We start from the raw sequence: 22,976 nt of genomic DNA, 5'->3' as shown, positions 1-22,976 counted from the left end.
GAACAGCAATGGATATCCCTTTTCAGGGGTTACAGGTAGGATCCCTTATGATTCAAGTCCACCGGATGTCAAAGAAAATGGTTACTTGTTCCTGGAAGATTAAACGTCTTCAGTATGACTTTTGTGTCACTTTCAATGTACTTTCTGTACGTAATGATCAATGATCATTTGTCATTCATAATTTGTTTACATTTACATTTCAGTCTCTCTTTTCATGGTCATATTATATTAATATTTCTCTCTGTTGTCCTCTGCATCTCTTTTAGCTCCCCGTTCTGTCAGTAAAGTATACGTGACAAACCGCACTGAGACTCAGCTAGAGCTGCAGTGGAGTAAAATTGACAATGACAATATCTATACGTACACACTGGTAGACAGAGATGGGAAGGAGACCAACATCACTCGGTCAGATACATTGACCATAGTGACACACACAGTCTCACCTCTCACTCCTGGGGATGAATACTCGTTCACTCTCTTCACCGTGTTTGAGGGAGAAAGAAGCAAAGAATACCCATTTTCAGAGATGACGGGTAGGGTCTCTTGATTCTTACATATCAAGATGTTATTGCATCAATGAGCACATCTTTGGTGTCAATATCTCTTTCGGAAATCTTTCAAGTGTCGTCATTTATTGATGTACCGGTAATTATTTCATTGTTATTTGTAAATAACACTTTAGTACATCAAAAAATGCCATACTGTCCGTTTCAGTGAATTTACGTTTTCTTTAGATTTAGATTTAAAGAGGGCATCAAACTATTTTTCACATCATAGTCCATTACATAGTTTTACACAAAAACACTGTAACTAGGGCTACGTTTACATGAGTTTTTAATTCTGAATTAATAATTCTGAATTAAATAGTTCCATCGAGTTTATTTTATCTTTCACTTAATTCCGAATTGTTAAGTGTTTACATGAATTTTCAAAGCGGAATTAAAGAGACACTGTGTGAGATTTTTAGTTGTTTATTTCCAGAATCCATGCTACCCATTCACTAATGTTACCTTTTTCATGAATACTTACCACCACCATCAAATTCTAAGCATTCATTATGACTGGAAAAATTGCACTTTTCATACATGAAAAGGGGGATCTTCTCCATAGTCCGCCATTTTGAATTTCCAAAAATAGCCATTTTTAGCTGCAAAAATTACTCTTCTTGGACCGTGCTAGAAAATATTTGTTTATTACTTAGTAAACTTTCATGTAAAGATGAGCAGCATAGTTGCAATACCTTTTTTGACCATTTCCTGCACAGTGTCCCTTTAAGCTTAATTCATTCATTTAAATGAGTTCATTCTGAATTAAATGTATCAAATGTAGCCAAGTATGTGATGCAAAGCTGATCTACAGTGAGGAGAATAAGTATTTGATCCCTTGCTGATTTTATTGGTTTGCCCACTAATAAAGACATGATCAGTCTTTAATGTTAATGATAATATGTATTCTAATATGGAGAGACAGAATATCAAAAAGAAAATCCAGAAATTAACTCTAAAGAATATATAATAATTGATTTATATTTAATTGAGGGAAATAAGTATTTGATCCCCTGCCAACCATTAAGAGTTCTGATCCCGCAGATCAAATGGCACTTCCAATCAACTTGTTATCTGAATTGAACACACCTGTTAATAGTAACCTGCACAAAAGACACATTGAATCTGCAGAATCAGTCCATAGAATCAGTCAATCAATCAAACTAAGCTCGCCAACATGGGACAGACCAAAAAGCTGTCAAAGGATGTCAGGGACAAGATTTAAGAAATCAACAAGGCTGAAATGGGTTCCTGGATGTTAAAGAGCAAACTGTTGCTGCATTTCTTCCCAATTTTAGGACATACAGAATGATCATCAATCATAGGCCTGTCTCTGGTTCCATACAAGATTTGATCTTGTGGGAATTTAATAACCAGAAAAAAGTAGATAAAGCACCTTAAAACTGTATGGGAGGAGCTAGGAAATGATCTCAAGGCAGCTGGGACCTCAATCACTAAGAAAACTATTAGGAACACTTGATACCACAGCGGATTAAAATCCTGCAGTGCATGTATGGTACCCCGGCTTCAGAAGGAACCTGTTCAGGCTCACCTGAGGTTTGCCAATGAACATCAAACTGGATTAGGATATGATTGGGAGGTGCTGGAATCAGATGACACCAAAATCAAACTGTTTGGCATTAACACAACTCGATGTGTTTGGAGGAAGAGAAATGCTGCCTATGATCCCAAGAACAACACCTTCTCCAACATCATAAATGAAAGTGGTAACATTATGTTTTGAGGTTGTTTGTCTGGCCAAGACACAGGACAACTTCACATTGTCAAGAAATGGATGGAGGGAGACATGTAAACGTACAATGCTGCATGCCAATCTCTTTCCCACCACCACTAGACTGAAGGTGGGTCATGGATTGGCCTCCCAATATGATAATAATCCATAACATACAGCCCAAGCAACGAAGGAGTAGCTCAAGCAGAAGCACATTAAGGTCATGAAGCGGCCTAGACAGTTTCCAAACATTAACCCTATAATAATCCTGTGAAGGGAACAGAAGCTCCCATTTGGCAAGCTACAGTCATGCAACTTAAGTGATTTAGAGATGATCTGCAAAGAAAAGTGGACAAAAATCCTTTCTAATATATCCACAAACATTGTCATTAACTGAAAGAAACATCTGACCTCTGTATGAGAAAACAAGGGCTTTGCCACCAAGTATTTTGTCTTCTTTGACTAGATGGGTCAAATAAATATTTTCCTCAATAGAATACAAATCAGTAAAATTATATTCTTCAAAGTTATTTTCTGGATTTTCTTTTTGATATTCTGTCTCTCAATATTAGAATACATTTTATCATTAATATTATAGAATGATCATGTCTTTATTAGTGGGCAAACCAACAAAATCAGCAAGGGATCAAATACTTATTCTCCTCACTGTATATATTCTGGCTATGTCACTCTATTAGGAATAGCAGCAAAAGAAACCCATGCAGTGCACACACAGTTAACATTTATGTGATTGACATTTTTACATTTTATTTCATACATTTGGTTAAAATTAACATGACTTTTATTCCCATCAATTTGTATTTTGTTCCAAGTTCCTGCAAGGGTGACCAATGCGGACTGTATCTCTAGAGACTTCTCTGTGACCATAAAGTGGGATAAGCCAGTAGGTGTGTGGAGTAAGATCGAGGTGAACGGCAGTGGGAATATTGACGATAATGACTCAGGACCAACACGGGTTGTGTCTGGACTTCAGCCGGCTAAATCATACAGTTTTAGTGTTACCACACTCTCCGGAGCAATGAGGAGTTCACCTCAATGGATCAGCTGTCAAACTCAATCAAGTAAGGATGTGCAACCAATTATGATCAGTTGTTGATTTCTGTCATGCAATAATTATCCATGCTTTGGACAGAGAACAAAGTAGACATTTCTTTTCAAACATGTCAAGTAAGCCCATTTACTATGTATGTATAATAATGTTTCCTGCTGTCCTCAGCGGTGATCTGGGTTCCAGTGCTGGTCATCATGTTATTGGGTCTGGCTGCTGGTGCTGGTGTGATTCTCTTACGACGAAGAACCAGGTATGACAACAACACTGCTTTCCTTTTTATGATCAGTAGAACATTAATGCTATGACTAATAAACTGATTTTATAAGCAATAAACTGATGATTATATGTAATCTTGTGTTTTAAAGCAACCCAGTAGGAACTCAAGAGTCAAGTCAAGTCAAGTCAAGTTTATTGTCAATTTCTTTACATTTACAATAGCAGCAGATATATGAAAAACCTGATGCCACACCCCAATATTCCAATGCTATTGCCCTTGGAGATCACAAGACTTCACAGTAAGTCAACAACAAATAAGTCAAGTCAAGTCAACTTTATTGTCGGTTTCTTCATACAGTATGCACAGGTCATGCAATTGAAATTGCATGTCTCTCTATCTAAGACATAGGCCTGACATTATAATAACTATCTACTCACCTCGTGGCGTTAGTTTTTTTTCAGCTTTCTTTCCTTAGGTTTTAGCTTCATTCCTTAAGCCACTGCTTTTAAAGTGATACTGTCCCATTTTTGGAAATTAGCTTTTTTTTACACCTCTCCTAGAGTTAAATGATTGAGTCTGACCTTTTTCTTGTTCTTCCAGTCGTTCTCTGAGTATGGCAGTGCAAATTTTACCTCCAAGCAAGCAATTAACATTGAATCCTATGAGATCAGCTAGCCGCCAGCTGGTCTCATAGGACTACTGTAAATATTAAATGACGACTCTAATAGAAAACTATAAGTTTACATGGTTTCAAACGTGTTTTCATGTGTCCAGAAACAGAACTCTAATGTACAGAAGTTGTTTTGTTCAGTAGTAAGGACTGTTTGTAAACGTTGTTTTAACCGTTTTTCAACACTCTTAGTCCCGCCCCCCAAAAACAAAAACGAGCCGGAATTGATGTCAAAAGATGAAAAATCACGTCTCAATCCACACACTTGTGTCAGCCAAAATATCTGCACTTATTTGCCGTTAAGTTGAGGGTGGGAAGTGCACTGCATCTCAGTACACAGTGCACAGTGTGGGGAATGGAACGCACACCGGGTCATTAGTAGCGCCTTGGCTAACTGGATCTGTGCACACTGTGGGAGCTGTGAAATTTGAGTGCGGATACGATAGTGATGTTATAGTTCAAATATACTATCTCTTTGCGTTATAGAGTGCATTGTGTTCATTATCCAAGACTGCGAACAGTTTGCAAAGAAATGTTTTCAATTTCAATGAAGTAGAAAGTCTAACAGCACGAGTTCTGCAACTACAAGGCTAGGTTATTAGCTTTCCCCACGTCTCCACACCTCCAAGCAAACTTCCAAGCGCAACACCACTGTAGGCTATAAAATATAGGACACCGTCCACAGACATGGAGTGAAACGGTAACACTTTAGAATAATGGATGCAAAAAAGCATTATGAAGACTTAATAAATAATTAACTATTGTTGAACAAAACATTAACAAACGTTTGTAAATGACTAGGAAATGTAAACAAATGCTAGTAAATGACTAGGAAATGCTATGTTAATATTTTATATTTATCAAACATTTACAAGTTGCTTGTAAATGAATAAAATACTGTGTTATAAGGTGTGTAAAATCTCGCAGATATCATTTGTAGATATTTTATAAAGCATTAATAAAGCTTAGTTAATAATAAAAACATTTGTTAATGTTTTATTCATCATTAGTTAATTATTTACTGAGTCTTTACTAAGGAACATTATTATAAAGTGTTACCAGTGAAACAAATAGCTCTGATACCAAATCTGCCCCCCGACATTTTCGCTGTTGGGGTGAATATCTAACATTGTAAACTTGACCTCGAAAGTAGTAGTATCAACACGTAGTAGCAACATGGGGTTTCTAAACAGTCTGGAATAGCCAGTAGCACCAAAAGAGTAGAACATGTCACACAGAGACAATGGCTGTGTCTCAAATGACGCACTTTTGTGAGTGCACTGACAGTCAGTGCACAGTGCACACAGTGCACTGAGGTCTTTAGTGCATAGTGTTGTGGAAAAATTTGAGCACTATGCACTGTGCCCTCACTGGAAGTGACGGCTGAGCATGGCATTAGCTCGCCAAAATACGAGTTGGCTACTGTTTACAATGCACAGTGTCTGGTGCTTGTATTTCCATGTCCTTCACCCCAAAGGACAACAATCACACATACAATACTTTGGTTGGCATACAAAGGTTGGTGTCCCATCAACATTACTTACATAATTAGGAGACTGTTGACCAAACTCTTCTACTGAACTGAATGCCACATTTCCTCCGTGTCATTGTCAACATGGCCGCCGTTTAGTGCGTGCAGTGTCCATCATTCTGCACTGCATTTTCCGCCAATGTTAGGGGATCATCCTGGCACTTTCAGTGCACTGGTTCAACTGAAATTTTCAGTGTGAGCGCATTAGCCACTGAAAAACAGTGCCCGAAGTGCACAAGTGCGTGATTTGAGAGACAGCATATGTATAATCTGACACACTTACAATCTATGTTCACACCGGTATATGGTAGCTGAACGGTTAATCAAGGGAGCCAAAGTTACGGAAAGTGTTTCATCTGTTACATACTGTATCATATTTACAGCTATTCCACCCACCCAGCCCTGAAAGCACAGTAGATCGACGAAGCTAGCAGGCTAGCTAGTCCTACTCACCGATGTGTTGACTGACACCCAGGCGAGCACCATTAGCAGTCTCACGATCCGTTTCCAAATAAATTATATGTCAGGGCTCCTATGAATTATAATTTCAACGATCGAACACCCCATTCTTGCCTGCCGTCAATCCCATGTCTTCGTGCTGCTATCGTTTCACATTGTTAGCCTTGTCATTTCTCCAGCTGCTACTGTATGTTTTTGCAATGGCCAGGGCTACCGTTCTCGAAACCTTCGTTGCTAACTAATGTAGCAACTAACCACCCAGCTGCGACAAAATTGTTTCTGGAACACTTCGTTCGGACTTACAAAGTACCAATGTTTACAAGTAATGTAGTTAGTCGTTCGTCCGATGTTGGTGCGAACGACGCAGGTGTTCCCGCAAAACGAAGTAGGGGCTGTTCGTTAGTACTACTGTCGGAATTTGAACGACTAGCATGGTTAGCTAGTTCACATTTGTTTTGGAAAGCACGTCACTCTTGCTCGTGGTTTGGGGCGGGTTCAGGCAGAGTTCAAGCAACATCGATCGATTACTGCCACCAAGTGCACAAGCCTCCGACCCATACTACACCAAATGTCTAGTCATGTGACGAACAGGGCTGAAAAAAAAACCCCACCAACACAATATTCAAATAGGGGATAAAAATATTGTCCAAATATAGTAGGCCTAGGAAATTGTATGTTCCACTATCGTGCTTCACGAGCTCCGATCAATCAAAGCTGCGCCAAAAAAAGAACCGTTTGATTACCATCGGGATTTGAACCCACACCAAAAGCAGCATCTCGCATGAATGCAGATTATTTAATTGCTCACATATCTCCACACATAACAAAGCCAATAGCACATTTTGATTAAACTCCAACAAGCATAGGCTACATGGAAATACATGTAGCCTATAAGTTGCCATTGCGAAATGCGCTGTTCACTATTATTTTTAAAAGGCACCAGTGTGCGGTGATCCTTCTTGTAGGCCTATTCCTTGCATTGTAGGCTATGCCTTAGTCCACAAGAACTCCAAACTACATCGTAGGCTACAACAAGTTCAAAAAATGGACATTATGCAACTGCCCTAGTATGTTGAAATAGTGCGTAATGGGAAGGCACTCGGAAAGGCGAGCGTGATGACAAGAATAGGACACTTCTTCGCGTTAGGCCTACTAGGTCTTATAGTATTCATATTCTTCTTTTCATTTCAATTCTACTATTGTAATACACGTCTGTCACAAGTAGCCGGCCAATAGGCTACTGTTAAAGCAAATGTTGTTTCAGCAGTGAGCACACTCCAAATAGCGCCATGGCCCATGGCGCACGAAGTGCAGTGCAGTCAGGGGGATCAGAAAACAACACAGCGCATCGTGTCATTCTTTCTCTATCTGTGTGAATTGGGCCATCGTTTTGTGTTTTTGTAAAATACAGGTGAAAAGCAATTTGACTTGGCCTTAATGTGACTGCGTGCGTGGCTACGAGGCAAAGACTCTCGGATGCCAGAGCTCCACAAGCGCGCCCAACAGCACGCGTGGATCGGCCACTTTACGCACACACAGAGAGGTTGGATAAACAGTTGCGCAGAGGAATAGGCACCTGCGTTTAATGTAGGCCTATCTTACTGAGGGAATCGAAATCTTGTCACACTGAAAATGCCTTCGCGCTTACCATTCACCGCCCATTGCTCTTCATTGATGGTGATGTGTAGACCGACATTTGGTTATTGCATTTAATGGGGTGGATTTTGGGGATATGATTGTGTTAACAGGTCTTTTCCGACGTTGAAGGACTTTGAATGTGCCATGTTTACAGACATTAACGGCCCCTTCCATAGGTCCCTTCCTGCGGGTCTTTATGTAGGCCCCCTACAACGGCAATAATGGCAGTTCCACCCGCTTACGTTGCGCGTAAAGACGCGTGCAGACTGGAAAATTAAAGAAACATTCTGATATGTTTTATTAATTCTCAAGCGTAATTTCAGTTATCATTTCAAGCAGCATTTAACTGCAATCTGCCTGGCCATGACCTGTTGAAAGTGTTGCGTTGCCCATGAGCGTGAGAATGACTTCGCTTGCCGTTCTGGAAAAAAGATGTGATGGGTGGTTATTATAGGCTATTCACCGGGGATTGAACTCACGCCTCCGATAAGGAAACGGCAAACGTGTTTGAAATTCCGACATTCTAACCACTCACTCACCAACCGTGCTTCCATATTAGTGGTAGGCTATAGCCTACAATATTAAACATTATATGCAGAACCTACAAATAATACATGGTGGATTGTAATGTCGCATTTGGTAACTGCAGTTGAAGAGGGGTGAAGTCGGGGACATGATTGTGTTGACAAAGATTGTGGACTTTGATAGATGTATAGCCTGAATTTGACAGGCACTGTGTGAATTTGACAGCGTCACTGCTTTGCGACAAATGCACCCGAGCTGAGGCGAGACACTCCGAGCATTTCCGACAACTTCATCGTGCGTCTGAACTTACTTGGTTGGAATTTCATCGGACTTACTTCGTACCTACATCGGACTTTGTTGGTTTGAGGCTTTCGAGAAATCATCGTTGTTGGTTAGTTGTTGTGTCGGACTTCGTTCGTACTTACTTGGTCCGAAGGCTAATTTTGGTCGGATTCGAGAAATCCACCCCAGGACAACAATCGCGGTCTTTACAAATTACATCAACATACTGTGTTTGAAAAGTGATCAAATCTGTAAGAACTAAGTTGTAATGTAGACTCGGAAGTACATTTTCAAACTTTATAGTCAGTCAGGACAGCGTCATGTCTGCAACTCATCTCGAGTCGCACTTTGGCTTGCTAGCTCAGCTGTAGCCTCGTCTCAGAGTAAACAACAGTCCCCATGGCTCTGAAATATGAGGTAACGGTGCCACCTAGTGGTTTGCCAACATGTAGGCACAACAACTACCGGTACCCACAGTAGGCCTACAATGCCATATAAAACAGCGTTGAAGCATTACAAAAAAATCTTGTTTTAATTCTTGTAAAAAAAATCGATATTTCCGGAGTCATGAAATTCGGCTTGTGACGTCACATATGTGATATCCAATCAGAAATGTGTATTTTGTAAATTAACTAAAACCTATAAAATTATAAACCCAAATTATTTTTTACTTAATTAATGATTCAGGTTTATGGGTTTTGAATAATGGTGCACATAACATGTAAGAATGGTTTTCTATTAGAGTGGACCTTTAACTATTAGCTCAGAGGTACAATTTGCACTGTCATACCCAGAGAATGATTGGAAGTACAGAAAGGTAAAGCTCAATCATTTAACTCAAGAAGAGGTGTATAATAAGCTTATTACCAAAAATGGCACAGTACCACTTTAACATCTTTTATGTACCTAAATTGCTCTCTATGTATCATTATTTCATGCTACGTACTTCTTTTTTGAAGGAGGAAACCAACGCACACCAGAGGTTTCGAGGTGCAGGTAGCGGGTGCAAGATCAATTTTGTAGAAGAAGATACCGCACACTCTTGTCCATCATGCTGCAATTTATTTACAAAACAACGTTTCGGCCCGTATGGCCTTTCTCAAGTTTTTACTCAGGCAAAGTGAAGACACCCCTTATAAATTGTCCTCTAGTTTGTGATTGGCTGACAGCAGCCGGTTAATCAGTTCCATGACACCTGCCAGACAAGGTGGAATCTCATCACATCTTGATTACATCATGTTTTCAAAATTGGCAATAATATCTAAAGGACAGGTAACAGATAAGACAATTTATACAAATTAAAAGGAAAACAAAACACAAAGTGATACATCAGCCCCTATGAGTGCAAGAGATCCAAATCCCAAGTAAACTATATACATAATTACGTGATGGGAAGGCAAAGTGAGAACAACACTTGCAATTTTAAGATCAGGTCACTAGAGGCCGTCATGAAAAGTATTGTCTCATCTTGACACCCATCAATCAAGGCCAGATGATCTGCACAGTTACATTGAGTCTAATTAGAGAAAACATTTCAGTTCAAAGTCCACATTTAGACCAAAAGGAACCAATGTCCTAAGAAAATGGATATAATAATTTTCTCTCTGAGATAGTAAACGTTCAAGGTTACCACCCCGTCTAGGCAGAGATACCTTTTCAATCCGTATATATTTTAGTGCAGAGACCGAATGGCCAGCTTCCACAAAGTGCACTGCAACTGGATAGTTAAGGTTTTTGCAGCGAATAGTGCAGCGATGCTCTGCAATGCGTACTTTTAACTCCCTACTAGTTTTTCCAACATATGACTTTCCACATGGGCACGTAATCAGATAAATAACAGATTTTGTGTTACATGTGATAATGCCCTTAATGGGAATACTTTTACCTGTATGAGGGTGTTTAAATGTAGTGCATTTATAAGTATAACTGCATTGCGCGCAGGAGCATTTACGGTTATCATCCGGAATGGGGGTTAGAACCGACTTGGAGGGCACAGTCAATGGTGGAAGATCAGAGTTTACTAACCTCTCTCTTAGGTTTTTACCACGTTTGTGAACTATTCGTGGTGGGTTCTGAAATGCATCACCAAGATTAATATCTGATTTGAGTATGTACCAGTGACAGTTAATAATACTCTTCAGTTGCTCAGAACATTTTGAATAGCATGTAGAAAATATAATGGCGGGTTCTTCTTTTTTCTTTGGCCTGTAACGCAATAGATCCGACCTGTGTCTTTTTTTTATTTTATCGTTTGCAGAGATGATATGAGATTACTTGTATCCGCGCGCTCAAAACTTGGACTCCATGGTGTTTATGTTGCGTGCGTAATCAGCCTCTTTACTGCAGATACGCTTGACTCTGCAGAACTGACTATTAGGGGAGGCTGCTTTTAAGTGGAAGAGGATGACAAGAGTCGGCTCTTAACCCTCCTGTTATCCTTGGGGTCTATTTGACCCCTTTCAATGTTTAACGTCTGAAAAATACATGATGTACATAATTCTTTTGCTTCATATTTGATGACTTTTCCTAAATATATGGGGTCAATGTGAAAAAAGTGAAATTTCCACAAAAGTGCTGTACACATTTTGGTTACATCTGTGTCAATTTGACCCCAAATGATTTTAAGTGTCGTAGACATAAATGGAACATCCATATTTTGCTAATATATGTTCCAATCTGTCTAGATTATGTAAAATACATGAACATGACTTATTTAGAACAGAACATTTTGCTTTATTTAGGGCTCTGATAACTAACAATATGTATGATGTGGACGAGGGCCAAAACTAATGCAAGGCAACTTTTGGGCAGTTGTTGCACATTTTCGCCTAGTCATGGATTAGTTCTTTTGGTGTGTGGGCTGTGTGTGTGCTAGGACTTATCTAAAGGGCATTTTATGTCCTTAACAGAGCAATTGTAAATATCTGAGGCATAAACCGGTGCAAAAGTTTTTGCTTCTACTGATTTTTGTAGACATTTAAATGGCTGGGGTCAAAATGATAATTGATAAAAGGATAACAGGAGGGTTAAAAGACTGTTGTGTGCTGTCGGTTTAGTAAATAAATCAGTGTAAAGTGTGTCATTTTCCCGTATGATCCACACATCCAAGAAGCTGATACGGGTCGAATCGAAGTCCATTGAAAAAGTTAAACATTCGGTGCAGTTATAAAGATAAGTAAAGAAATCTTTTAAGTCATCAATGCTCCCACGCCACAGGGCCACTACGTCATCTATGTAACGTTTCCAGAGTATTAGATGTGATGTGAACCTGTTGTTGGATGTGTTTTTCTTCAAACAACCTCATGTAGGCCTATATATTAGCGAAGGACGGGGCAAAAGGACTGCCCATCGCTACCCCTCGTTTCTGTAAGAACCATCCATCTTGAAACAGGAAATGATTGCATGTCAGGATTAATTTGGCAAATTCCAGTATGCAGTTTGTGGATGGGTTTTGGGAAGTTGCTCGTTTGGAAAGAAAATGTTCTAATGCCTCCAAACCTTCGTCATGGGGTATAGAGGTATATAGAGCGTTCCCATCAAATGTCACAAGAATAATCTCATCTGCTGGAAGAGGGTTAACAGTGTCAATAACTGACAGTAAATGCCCAGTGTCTTTGATAAAAGATGGTGCAGCCTCTACTAGGGGGCGAATAAAATGATCAACAAAAGTAGACATAGAGGCTGTCAGAGAGCCTATACCAGCCACGATCGGACGACCAAGGGTTTTTTGGAGGTTCTTATGTATTTTAGGAAGCGCGTAAAAGGTCGGGATGACTGGGTTATCTACTCTTAAAAACTGCATCTCTTTTTTACTTATGTCTCCTGTATGAACAAATTCATCAAGTGTATCAAAGATCAAATTTTGGAACGATCGAGTTGGGTCCCCAGGTAATTTTTCATAAAACACATCATCGGTCAGTTGTCTTTCCCATTCATTCACATAGTCAGATCGATTTAAAACCACAAGACCTCCTCCTTTATCAGCAGGTTTAATAATTAAGGATTCATCTGATCGTAAATCATTTAGTGCTTGTTTTTCATCAGCCGATAAGTTACTATGAGTGTTGAATTTGTGTTTTCTTTTCAACAGTTCAGTCGCATCTTGGTCAACCAATCTACAGAATGTCTCAATCGAGGCACTGCGGTTGGCTGGAGGTATAAAGTCACTTTTTGGTCGAAAGAGGGTATTTGTGTGTTGGTGTTGTGACTGATGTATTTACAGTATGTCCAACTGGGATGCTGACTGAGTGGTGGCAAAAAACTCACGCAGCCTAATGTTGCGAAAAAACTTAAATAGATCAACCTTCACATCAAAGTGACATCAAGCTGTCAACTGGAGGACAAACTAGAGGACAATTTATAAGGGGTGTCTTCACTTTGCTTGTGTAAAAACTTGAGAAAGGCCATACGGGCCGAAACTTTGTTTTGTTAATAAATTGCCGCACGATGGACAAGAATGTACTTCTTTTTTACCATGTGTTGGACATCGCTGTCAGTGTTGCAACTGTGCACTGCACCTAGATGATTTGCTTTGTTACCCTTATTATTTTATGCTACATATTCTTTTACCATGTGTTGGACAATGCTCTCAGTGTTGCAACTGCACACTGCGTCTTTATGTCTATCTACATTTTGCCAATTTTTTAATGCATCTTTTTTGCTGCACTTTCTTTGACCTTGTGTTGGACAATGCTGTCACGGTGCATACACACCGCAAGCGTGGACGTCCACTGAACGCGTCCGATGTCAGTCCGAAACGGTTAGAATACATGTAAACAGATCATGCCTTGCACACAGGAGTGCGGTGTAAGCGCGGTGTAAGTTCAGCGCATGTCCGGCCTGACCGGATGCTCCTTGAAAATAGAACTCGAGTCTATTTTCCTGTGCGGACGTCCACATTCAATGAGCGGGCTCCATTGAAAATGAATGGCTGCTGCCCACGGATAGAACGTGGACGCTGACTGTGCCGTTTGCAAGGCAGCCCGCAAACCTCTCGGACTCGTGATGCGGACACGTTACGTGAGCGCGAATATCTCGGTGTGTATGTACTGTCAGTGTTGCAACGGTACACTGCACCTACATTAGATGCCTTACCCTGTTTCCTCCTTGTAGGTCGCTTTGGTCAATGGCTACATAGCTAAATGCTATGTAATGTAAAAATGTAATGTAATTAATAAGACACTGGGGCTGCACGATATTAGAAAGATATGCAATACACGATTACATGACTGTATACTGCGATATCGATATTACTCACAATATTAATATAAACATATATTTTCCCCTCTCTACTTGCCATTCTACACTTTATCATATTATCTCAACTGAGAGAAATGTTTTATTGCCAACAATATTTTTTTATTAGGAAAAAACATGGCTAATATACAGCATCAACTTAAAACCAACATTTTTAATAAATTTTTTAACCTTTTCACCAAATTTGCTGTTATTAAATATTAAAAACTGTTTTTCAGCCCTTCAAGACATGCATTAAGCTATAAGACAGGACCAATAACCGTGCAATGATTGCATTCTGCTTTTAATACTCTGTCACGTTTGTCACTCATGTTGTTCTTGCTATGAAAACTGTCCAGCGATGCTTTGTAGCTTTTGTCTCTTTTGGTGTGTTCATATGGTAACGCAGTCATTGCTGACAAGGTGGATAAGGGAATTTAAAAGTTCCTTTCACACTCTCTTTGGGAACATTACTGTGGGAGCTTTACTTTTACAATTACTTTTACAATTAAAATGTGCTATTTGGTGTTGCTACAAGTGCTCATCACTGATTTGTCTGAATGCGGTTATTTAACTGCCTGATTGGCATACTACTTTATGATTTATTCACAGGGAACAAGGAACAGCTGAAATGGACCATGTATATGAAGACATTCACACATATGTCAACATTACTGCTCCTGGGATCCCTCTGGCTTCAAGGCAGCCATCAAAGTCAGTTCAAGATAGGAACGTGCAATCTCAAAGTACCTATGACACCAGCGTATCCACAAAGGAATCTGGGTAAAACTTGTAATAAGAAACTGTAAAAGTAGTAGAAGTAGTACTTGTAGTAGTAGTAGTAGTAGTAGTAGTAGTAACAGTAGTAGTACTTGTAGTAGCCTACTGAGAAGATAAAAATGTTCTCACTCATATGCAAATTTATATATGACAAAACAGTGTTTCCTGCAGAATTTTCGTTAGTCAAGGTGGTGGGGTTGGGGTTAGCCAGTATCAAAGACACCTGACTGATCACCAGAAAGACAATGTTGTAGAGAGTTTCATATGAGATATGATGTTAAAATTTCTTAAATTTCTTTTTGGTGAAGCAACATTAGAAATTACAACACAAAATCTTTATATTTTTTCACGTTAAATTTTTTTTGTATTTTACAGACTTTCACATATTTTCCAAGTGAAAATTGATGTTCAGTACCTCTTGTTATTTTGTTGTGAAGTGTACTGAGATAACCGTTCATCTGCAACAAGTCAGCAAATCTTTGTCCACAGCATAGTGCCTGCATGTCAAACTCCCTGATGTACTACTCATGTGTCTTAATGTTCCTCTAAGAAGTCATGAGGTTATGATATGTTGTTTGGATTTTTTAAGAAAATGTGTAAAAGATGCCTGGTAGTTCATTTTAGTAGGCCTACATTTACTGTAAAAACACCCTGGGTAATAGCCTAGTTGACTTTAGTACCCAGTAGCACTCAGAAGTCTCTCACATCGGAGTTGAAATGAGTATAAACAAATGGACGTTGTGGGCGACACTAGATATTGTAGTAGCAGTGAGGCTGTGGGTTTGATTAATAGCTCTGGAGTGCACATGAAGACACCAGATATAGGCCTAGGCCTACATGTAAATGTGGCTAAGCAGGCAAAGAGATTTTACCTGTGTCTTTTTTTCTTCTTTTTTCATCCAATATAGAAGAGATGGCTGTAGTTGTTTTGTATACCTGTAGCAGATTTACAATTAAAATGAACGCCAAATTCCTAATTTTAAGTTATGTAGGGTCTAAATAACAAATAATTAGATAAATACATATCAGAAAAAAATAGCATGAAAAAGCTTTACATTTCTCTCTCTCTCTCTCTCTCTCTCTCTCTCTCACACACACACACACACACACACACACACACACACACACACACACACACACACACACACACACCTGGAGTTCAAGTCAATATCTAACCTCTTGTCTCTTCTTTTGCGTGTGGCCCCGTGATGCAAGACAACACGTCATTCATATGATAGAAGTTTTAATCTATATCTCGCAAAAGCACAATTGAAAGGTGATTTTTTTAAATTTGCAATCTTCAATCCTGTTGAATGGGTTAAAGGCCCTCAAAAGTTGTGTCTATGCTTACAGTGGGGAAACTTTATTGTTTGTTTCTCCACCAAGGTGGTGTCAGTAGAGTACGAGGCTACAGGCAAATGGAGATAGGGGAGGTTATATATCGACTCGGTGAAGATTCCAATATGCGGAGTCCCGTCCTCGGTCTGTGCTTGTGGCCTCGCATTTCGCTGACGCCTCACCTCCATGGAGAAAACAATAAAGTTTCCCGCCATCAGCCTAGCCACAACAACTTTTGGGGCACTATGCTTCATTCACCATACCGGTTGCAAATGAGAAAATGACATTAGAATTGCGCTTTTGCGAGATATTGAAATACACTTCTGTGGCCAGTGACGTCATCACGAGGCTACACTCATGTACAGTAAGGGAGGACATATTAGAGGTCCGCATATTAGAATGCACCCAAGGTCGTTGGCTCTTCAGACAAGGTCACACAAGGCAGGTTAATGACCTTTGACCTCAAGTAAGGAGATGACCTTAAGTGTGTTCCAGTACTCGTACTGTCCGCCCTTTCCGCACTGTGTTTGGGTACGCAGGGTGTTCCATTTCTAATCGCGACGGTAAAGTGTACTGTAAATTACCAGGATAACGCCCCCAAAACGGCCATTTTTCGAAGTGTGGAGTTACTGTACACTTTTCGCACTCAACGGCCGCCATGTTTGTGACGTAGTTGAGTGTCAGATCTGTCAAACGGTTGAATCTCCGTGATAACAGCATAGTTTTGATTCCAAAGACAATCGCCATGTGTATTAGAGGCAGGGGTAACTTTAAAAAGTGTCAGCATAAGGAACAGTGCCTTCCGTGTTGAATTGCATATTGGCGGTTGGTAAACTCGGATGACACGCGACCAACCGTCATTTCCGTTAAGTGTATCAGACAGAACGGGAATCGGAATGTACTCGCCTCGTGAATCGCGGAGGGTGGAAAGGGTACTTCACTGCACTCAAACAAGGTACACAGTACAGAGGGTGAATAATGGAACACAGCACTGGAGTGTGAGGTGGGAGACCACCAGTGAATCTCCAAATTAGGATCTTGTGACAATACATGGCAGCTGTTGGAATATTAGTTCATCTGAACTGCCTGACGGAGGTTTGCAGTCAATCGACATCTTTTCAAGTTTTGAGTATGAATATGTACAACACAATATTTCAAAGCAATATTCCCTCGCTAACAGCTCTATTGGCCATATGATTTAAGTGGGACAGACTCATGGGAAGTGGGAAGACACCCGTAACTTCTAACCTTTTCCTCATTGCTGCCATAAAGGAGATCAAAGGTTTAGTCTACATGGTGGTATTCAGTGGCATCTAGGTGGACCCCATATTCTGTGCTTACAGTATATGCAAAAAGTCCCTTTTCTTATTTCCCTCTGTAGTTGATGAATTGCCCAAGTTGATGTCATTCACTGTGCTCTTAATGCAGGGCTTGAGACAGAGAAAGAGAGCAGGCAGGTGAGAGAAGACAGGCAATAACCAAATTCTAAGTATTCATTATGACTGGGAAAATTGCACTTTTCATAATATGAAAAGGGGGATCTTTTCCTTGTTCCCCCATTTTCAATGTCCAGAAATAGTATTTTTTAGCTGGAAAACTTACTGTACTTTGGTCATACTAGTAAATATTAGTTTATTATTTAGTAAATATTCATGAAAAGATCAAATTTGGCAATAGGCAGGTCACTTTCAATGAACAGCATAGTTGCAATACCTACCTACTCTGGTCACCATCTTACATAGTGCACCTTTAAAGTAGAAGTGAGAAATGTATGGTAGGCTACCTTGCATTACCTTGTATTTGCAACTATGCTGCTCATTGAAATTGAGATGATTGACTTGCTACTAAACTGTCCAAAAATGAACTTGTTTGTGAGTGAAAGGCACTTTATTTGAAACCATTGGCCTCAGTGAATAAATATGAGATTATACTAAATACTACATTACCAGCTGTTGGTTTTACCTCATCTATTCAATGTTCTTTGCCAGGGATAAATATTTTGAAGGAACCCATTGCTTACAATTAATGTGGACGATTCTTGTTGAAATCTCCAGGTTCTCTTAATCAGTCCAATCTCGTTCGACATCTCTATGGGATGTTGTCATCGTATGAGACATCCACCAAAGCACCTTTATAATCACCGCCGATGCGTGGACCCATCATTGCCGCTAACCCGTGGGGTATAAAAGCGGGGTACGCACATGCGTCGGGCCATCTTTCATCCTCTTTGCATACGTGACCACACCGGAGTTCGTATCTGCTTAAATTTGAACCTTGACATCCATCCAATAGTCCACCAGAAGTATTTTCTACCTTGGGCAAACATTAGCCGAGTTAACGAGTTATTCCAAATAGTTTAGTACAAGTGGTAATGGACCCTGGCAGTATCTCCAAAATTGCGACACTAAAATCACTTGCCATGACAACCAACTTTTACAGTAGTAAAAATATGGTCTGTAGTCACAAAACGATGCATTTGGAAGTTTGTACACAGTCCGAGTTTATTATTATCAACACACGCCGAATAGCATCTCTGCTTATACAGCCGAGTTGACATTACTCCCGCCATCTGGGAGGAGCACGCAAAAGTCTTCGAGTATTAAAAGAAGTTTCCACTGAATTGTGATAAAGGCTTCTATATTCAAGGCAGCACTTAAAAGATAATTGAGATGTTACCTACTATCTATTATACAAGGATTTTAGTTAACAATACTGATGCTGAATTCATTTTTCATTGTGCATATTATGAATTTCGTGTAGGACTTTTACAGGCTCCTCCTAGATGGCGGAAGTAACGTCAACACTCCTATCTGGCCTCATTGGAGGTCGAAATGGACTCTGCTTTGGCGGAAGGCTAGCCTGGTCCTGACCATCCCATAATACTACCATTTCATTTCGTATTTATGGTCTGGCATTTGTTTGCTCTGAAGCGATTGTAGGAAGCAGGAAGTTTGCACTCAGTTATGGTTTGAAATTATTGGACACCTCTCACCCAATCGCTGGCAGTTACTCAACAACAACATAGCGCAGACCAATGGCTCTGGCGCAGATGTGTACGTCATTGTCACGAGCGTCCTCCCCCTTTCGTCCCCACGTGGGGGGCGTATTCGATTATTGGCTGTTTTCTGGGGGGCGTTGCGATCAAAATTCTACTGCTCCAGGCACTCCACAGAGAAGCACGGCCAGACTACAGTAGTGGAGCCAATCCTTTGGCGGAAGTACGTAGGATGGCTCGCGAGGCTAGCAGGAGGCAGACCCATCGATGCATTGTGGGCGAATATCAGGACAGCCTCTGACCTCATCTTACCAACATCACGCTGTACGGCACAAGCCACTGGCAGGGCCATGTCGCTAGCTGTGGTTGGACTGAGGCATACTTGGCTTAACCTCTTGTCCATGAATGATAAAGATAAGTCGGTGGTCTTGGACCACCCCATTTTCGACTCTGGCCTCTCGGGTTCCACCGCAATAGAGGCCATCCAGCAACAGTTCGCGGCACTGAAGAAACAGCAGCCGTCTTTCAAGGCTATGGTCCCTTCTCACCAAGTGACATGCGCCCGGCCAACCCCAAATTACCAACACCATGCCCCCTACTCAGCGCCCACATCTCCACAACGGTCTAAGCACACGACAGCTGTTAATTGGCCATTACAAATGTGTATCATTTGACATATCCAATTGTGTCCGTTGTATATTCAAACAAACGGCAGTCATTGCCACCCCTCCCCGCTCTCTGAATGGAGGCACAGATCTTGTCTGTTCTCTGGGTACAGATCCCATGTTGTCTTTCAGATTGGAACGATTGGGGCAAAGCAGCGTGGGATTTCCCAGGCTACACAGTGGCAGCTCCATCTTATAAAGCGCTACCACTGTCTGACTGACTGTCCGCCAGACTGACTGACATGTGGCTTCCTGCCCCTCAGGTATTGCTCTGGCCACTGTCCATAAGGAGCTTTTTTTTTTGTTAACTTGCAGTTAGCTGTTAGCTGTAGCAAGTTGGATGGTGAAACCTAATGACTCATTATAGATAGAACCTCATGATATCATCTCTACAGCACAGTGCCTGCTGCTAGAGGATTATATCATGCCCTGGCCTGAGCTGGTCATCTGGCATACAGGGAATTTCCCAGTGGACCTGGATTGGTAATCTGGCATACAAGGAATTTCGCAGTGGGTCTGGATTGGTAATCTGGCATACAGGGAATTTCCCAATGGGCTGAAAGTCCTCAGAGGCCAATGTTGATGTTGTTTTTTGTTTTCCAAAGAGATTGGCACACCATTTTAAAGTAGAGGGGGCTGTGCAAAACTGCCTTGGTATGGCATTTTTGGGGTCCTAGTCCAGTCCTGATTCTGACACATTTATTCTGGGCTGGATTTCACCCAATGCAAAATAAACACACCATGGATGCACTTTCATCTTTCTATTCATTTTGTTCATAGCCAAATAACATTATGGTGATGGAAAAAAAACAGATCAATTCCCTCAGAAGGATAGCATGAAGTGCAGGCTGCTAAAGATGTACAAGCGCTGTCAGAGGTAGTGGCAGAAAATAATGTTTGGGGACAGATCATTTGAAACCTCTCTCAAACACACACACACACACACACACACACACACACACACACACACACACACACACACACACACACACACACACACACACACACACACACACAAGAAAGAGTGTATTTCTCTCACAAGCAGCACTGCATTTGCACTGGGACACTAACATGCATCACTGGGCCGTAATACTACAGGATTAGTCGGCCACTTCTCAACCTCTGACCTGCAGAGGAGACCACCGACCCTCTACAACAAATGGACAGGCAATACTGTGTGCTGGTTGGATGGATGATGCAACGTAACTGGCAAGGCTGACTCATATCCACAGTCAACTGTAGTCAATTAACACAGTAAAAGTATAGAGGGAGGCAGCTTAAATAATGTCCTATTGTGTTGCTGTTTGTTTCGGCGAACCCAAGTACACCACCACCACCACCACACCCTGTTCACACTCAATTTGAAGCCGGTTGAGCGCTTAGCAAAACCACTTAGTTAATGAGAAAAGTCTCGGGGCTGCGGACTCCCCAGCCAGCCACATCCAGCAGCACCGAGTGGAGTGGTTAAGTAATTGGTGTGCAGCGTTTTGATGCAACATTTGACGTTCAAGTCGCAGTTTATACTCTCTGTACTTCTCTAAGAACGAAATCGGCCACCACCACCAAGGGAAGCGGGAGGTGATTTTTTATGACAGTTGTTTCGTGTTGATTTGAATGAATAAAAGCTGTTGTGTAATCCAAATGCAATGTAAATGCACAGCTTACCCGTGGAGTGGTTTTGATCGTTTGTAGTAAGGGGTTTGCTGAGACATGCTTGTTCTCGCAGATGGCTGAATAATGATGTGAATGATGCTTTATGTCGCGGGGATTAGCGGACGATAGATAGATGGGAGGTAGGCTATACGCTGCGGAGTGGAGTCTATGCCATGCACTTCAATTTGCGGCTCGCCGGATAAAGTGGTCCGTGGCTGGAAGCGCCCGTGTGCAAGCTAATGATGCCGCAGAGTGAATAGGAAAACTACGGCACTCGAACTAACTAACACAAAAGTGCGCCGGATACCAATTGGGAAATCTCTCAGGTTCAAAAAAACATGTGAGTATTGTATTGTGATTGTGGCGTGGGATTGTATTGATTGAATACATTGTCATCGGCAGGCGGATGAGAGAGGAGGGGGGGGGGGGGGTGATAAAGATTACAGACAAGCTCCGATTTAGAGAATTGACAGCAGCGCTTTGGCTTAAAGAGGTGGTGGGGAGGGGGATTCGCGGGGACGGCGACGGTCTCTCATCATCGGAATGTTGACAGGAAAATAGGTGGCGGTGTGAACGTGACGCCGTGACGCCAGATCTGAGGTGTGCGCCCTGCAATGCAACAGTTGATAGCTCCGTTATAGGCAGCTTGTCCATTACGCACAGAAGAAGGGGCGAAACCTTACGGGTAAGAATCTACTTTACCCCCACAAAACCTGTCACACCCACGAATGGTGATGCATATAATACTAAGATACAACCTGTTATATTTTTGGGGAACATGTTGCCGTGTCCCAATTACAAGGGTATAGCCACGGTAACCTGTTGCGTTTGCGCATCTGACTTTTTTTTTGTTCCCCTACACAAAATCGTTCGTTTTCATTATGTAGACATAGAACCTAAAGATAGGCTTTATTTTTTATATTTTTATTTCACTAGACATGTAATGACTATAGCGTTTTCTGGAGTTTTAGATGGCAAGGTGTAGCAAACCATATGCTCTTATAATGTTTTCTCGTTTTTGCGCGCAATAATATTCTTTAAAATAATCTGATATAGAAATGTGCATGCTGATGTTTTTGTTTGTGGTTTGTATTAAACGTGCTATCTCTAGGCAATTTCCCTCAGAACATGCTTTTCACATTTCCAAGAGCACTTTCAGTTTTTCATTATGCTCTGGTAGTTTATCCATTTTCCACACGCTTACAGAGTTTGTTTTTGTTTTATATTGTACTGATCGTGGGGGGAAAACATCTCAGGGAAGAATTGGGTTGATAGTCGTCGTATTCGACATTCCAAAGGCACGTTGTTGACGGTCAGTAAAACCGTGACTGACATGAGAGTCAGGTGCATTGGGAAATCTTATGTAATCCATATAACAGCTCTGACCGATGTAAACATCCACTGACCCACTGGGAACAGCAGGCTTTGTTTGCTCAATCCCATCAAATCCACGCAGCTGTGCATCTTTTTCTCCCTAAATTGAATGGGAGGGAGGGGAGTAGAAGAGTTGAGGAACAAGTTGAGTTTGCCATGCGAGAGAGGTAGGCCTACGGTAAAGGGCATGTTTGCTCAAGGTCTGGGTGTGGATTAATTTTGTTTCTAATCTTGTTATGCTTCAGCTGCTGAAGGAGGATGTGTT

General features: G+C 41.0%; 1 protein-coding gene across 1 annotated transcript; it reads left to right on the top strand.

The window, feature by feature from the left end:
- The first annotated feature begins 442 nt into the window (after positions 1-442).
- On the top strand, positions 443-22,963 carry LOC134466942 (receptor-type tyrosine-protein phosphatase H-like). The gene is made up of 4 exons (XM_063220869.1): positions 443-533; positions 3,111-3,359; positions 3,515-3,599; positions 22,957-22,963. The coding sequence occupies exons 1-4, from the start codon at positions 527-529 to the stop codon at positions 22,961-22,963; spliced, it is 348 nt and encodes a 115-aa protein (XP_063076939.1). The 5' UTR covers positions 443-526.
- The last annotated feature ends 13 nt before the right edge of the window (positions 22,964-22,976 follow it).

This window comes from Engraulis encrasicolus, chromosome 17 (genome assembly GCF_034702125.1).
Source record: "Engraulis encrasicolus isolate BLACKSEA-1 chromosome 17, IST_EnEncr_1.0, whole genome shotgun sequence".
Classification (NCBI taxonomy): Eukaryota; Metazoa; Chordata; class Actinopteri; order Clupeiformes; family Engraulidae; genus Engraulis; species Engraulis encrasicolus.
This window is presented reverse-complemented; position numbering and strand designations above follow the sequence as displayed.